Source organism: Branchiostoma belcheri, unplaced genomic scaffold (assembly GCF_001625305.1).
Source record: "Branchiostoma belcheri isolate BF01 breed outbred unplaced genomic scaffold, Haploidv18h27 scaffold75, whole genome shotgun sequence".
Classification (NCBI taxonomy): domain Eukaryota; kingdom Metazoa; phylum Chordata; class Leptocardii; order Amphioxiformes; family Branchiostomatidae; genus Branchiostoma; species Branchiostoma belcheri.
The window spans coordinates 1,472,570-1,474,806 of NW_017804409.1; the positions used below are offsets into that span (position 1 = coordinate 1,472,570).

Below are 2,237 nucleotides of genomic sequence, written 5' to 3' on the forward strand. Positions count from 1 at the left end.
TTTCAATCATTGTATACAAATAGTTTTGATTCCGTGGGAACCTCACATATGGTATTAAAAGCAAAAAAAAGAAACCCCGATAAAAAAGCCTAAAACGCGCCAAAAATAACCCAAATCCCAAACCTCTGCTTGGAGAGTAGGAAATCCCACAACATCATAACCGCACGATGGCGTAACCGCGCCCTTTATAGCTATCGCGCACGGAACTGCTAATTTTCGTCTCGTAAACCGGTCATTGACATTTGAAAAGGTCGATGCCATTCCACAGAATGACAAACTTGAAGTGGCGTGGCGTAGACAACTAGTGTTTTAGGATTAAGCTTTGTGACCCGGGTTCGAATTCAATGCTGTGCTTTGTCTTTTCCCCCTAATATCTGCATTATTTTTCATTTTCGGCGATATGGCACCGGACGTTTCAAATGGCAACGACCGTTTAAGAGACGGAAACGCACGATAGATCATGACATTTCCAATAGCACCCAGCAAACGTTCACATCCCAGCATCTCGTGCAATGCACATTCCACATTCAAGATGGTTGACTCGCTGTAAGCATCAAGCACGCAGTTCCTTTTTGGTGCATTTTGGTTGTACATGTACATGTACATGTATTATATCATCAATCAGTGTTTGCTGATTAAGTTAAGTTAGGACGCCATATAGTGGATATTTTCATCAATTCAAAGGTCAAAAGATAGCCACACACTCTTGTTTTAGATAGGTAAGATTTATGAAAGTGTAGTTGATATGTACTAGCAGATGTCATACTTTGTATACTTTGTACCCTGTACAATTGTTGTGCAATAAAGTTATCCTTAAAAACGTCGGGCACTCTCACGGACTACTTATAAGCTATTTGACAATCCAAGAAAGAAAAGTTACTGGTCAGTTACTGCACTGCCAAATGCAGCATTGTCAGTCAGTGTACTTAATGCTTACAGCTTGGATTGCAAGGGATGCTGGAATGGTCTATATTCTTCCTTGGCCCCGAGCTATTTGACAATCCAAGAAAGAAAAGTTACTGGTCAGTTACTGCACTGCCAAATGCAGCGTTGTACTTAATGCTTACAGCTTGGATTGCAAGGGATGCTGTAATGGTCTATAGTATATTCTTCCTTGGCCTCACGCCTCACATGTGCTCAGACACCGTCTCGATGACTTCCGGTCGCAGCTCCAGATCGTTGGCGCCCTGGTCGTCCTGGTAGACCCGCGGCATTTCCGGTTCCACCCGGTTGCTCCGGCAACAAGTGATCTTCATGGCGTCCTGGAACCCCTTCCGGAAGTTCTCGTTGAAGCCGCCGTAGATGATGGGGTTGAAGGAGGAGTTGGCGTAGCCGAGCAGCAGAGCTGCGTAGCGAAGGTCCCCGAACCAGTCAGGAAGCTGAGGATAGGGATAAATAATGAGATTCTTTATTGAAACAACAGAAAGTATGTTATACAGGGACTTTTGTATGGTCTTCTACAACTAAAGGTCTGACAAAGTTAAATACATGTAGGGAAACGTACAGAATATATGCATGTGGCAAATTACGTACAGAATATATATCAGCGGTAACAAAGGTTTATCTATTCTCTAACATGTAAGATTGAAACATTCTTTAATGTATTTACGTATTTTCCTATTTGAGTACTGTATTGGTTATCTCCCCTGATAATGTAATTGAATTTATCTATAGGATCTAGCGTATTGAAATCAGTTGAACAAGTGGAAAGAGTGTACAAACCATTATAAAATGGAAATCATTTTCAATTATGTTTGGACAAAATGAACAGAACCTTTGGTCATTTTGTACTTTCCTGTATCGACCCATTTCTATGTTTAATTTGTAACAACTAATTCTGAATTTTGCGATCGCTATACGGATAAAGACGTAGACAGCAAACCTATAATACAGTCGTTACTAAAGAATACTTACGACGAGGAAAAATATCTGAAATTTACAAACATTCGACACAGAACAGCCATCACAAAACTCTGTAATAGTTCTCACAAATTCCACATTGAAACTAGAAAGGCCAATATTTTCTTTGGAGCAAATACAGCGATGGGTTCACCACATTTTACGACATGGCAGGGAAAGAATGAGAAACACAAGGGAAAACAGTGATTATGGGTTCACCACACCACGAAGTGGTGGTGAACCCATATTGCTTTTTCTGATGTTTCTTCTTCTTCTTTTTGAATTCAATGTAAATCATTGTTTTCCCTTGTGTTTCTCATTCTTTCCCTGCCATGTCG

The 2,237-nt window shown here is 40.6% G+C and overlaps 1 protein-coding gene across 1 annotated transcript in view; it reads right to left on the reverse strand.

The window, feature by feature from the left end:
* Positions 1-832: 832 nt before the first annotated feature.
* The window catches only part of LOC109485390 (neuropeptide FF receptor 2-like), a 51,054-nt gene continuing 49,649 nt past the window's right edge, over positions 833-2,237 (reverse strand). Inside the window, exon 5 of the mRNA XM_019788952.1 lies at positions 833-1,379. Within this exon, the coding sequence (XP_019644511.1) occupies positions 1,128-1,379 (252 nt within the window). The 3' untranslated portion in view covers positions 833-1,127. The remainder of the gene's footprint in view (positions 1,380-2,237) is intronic.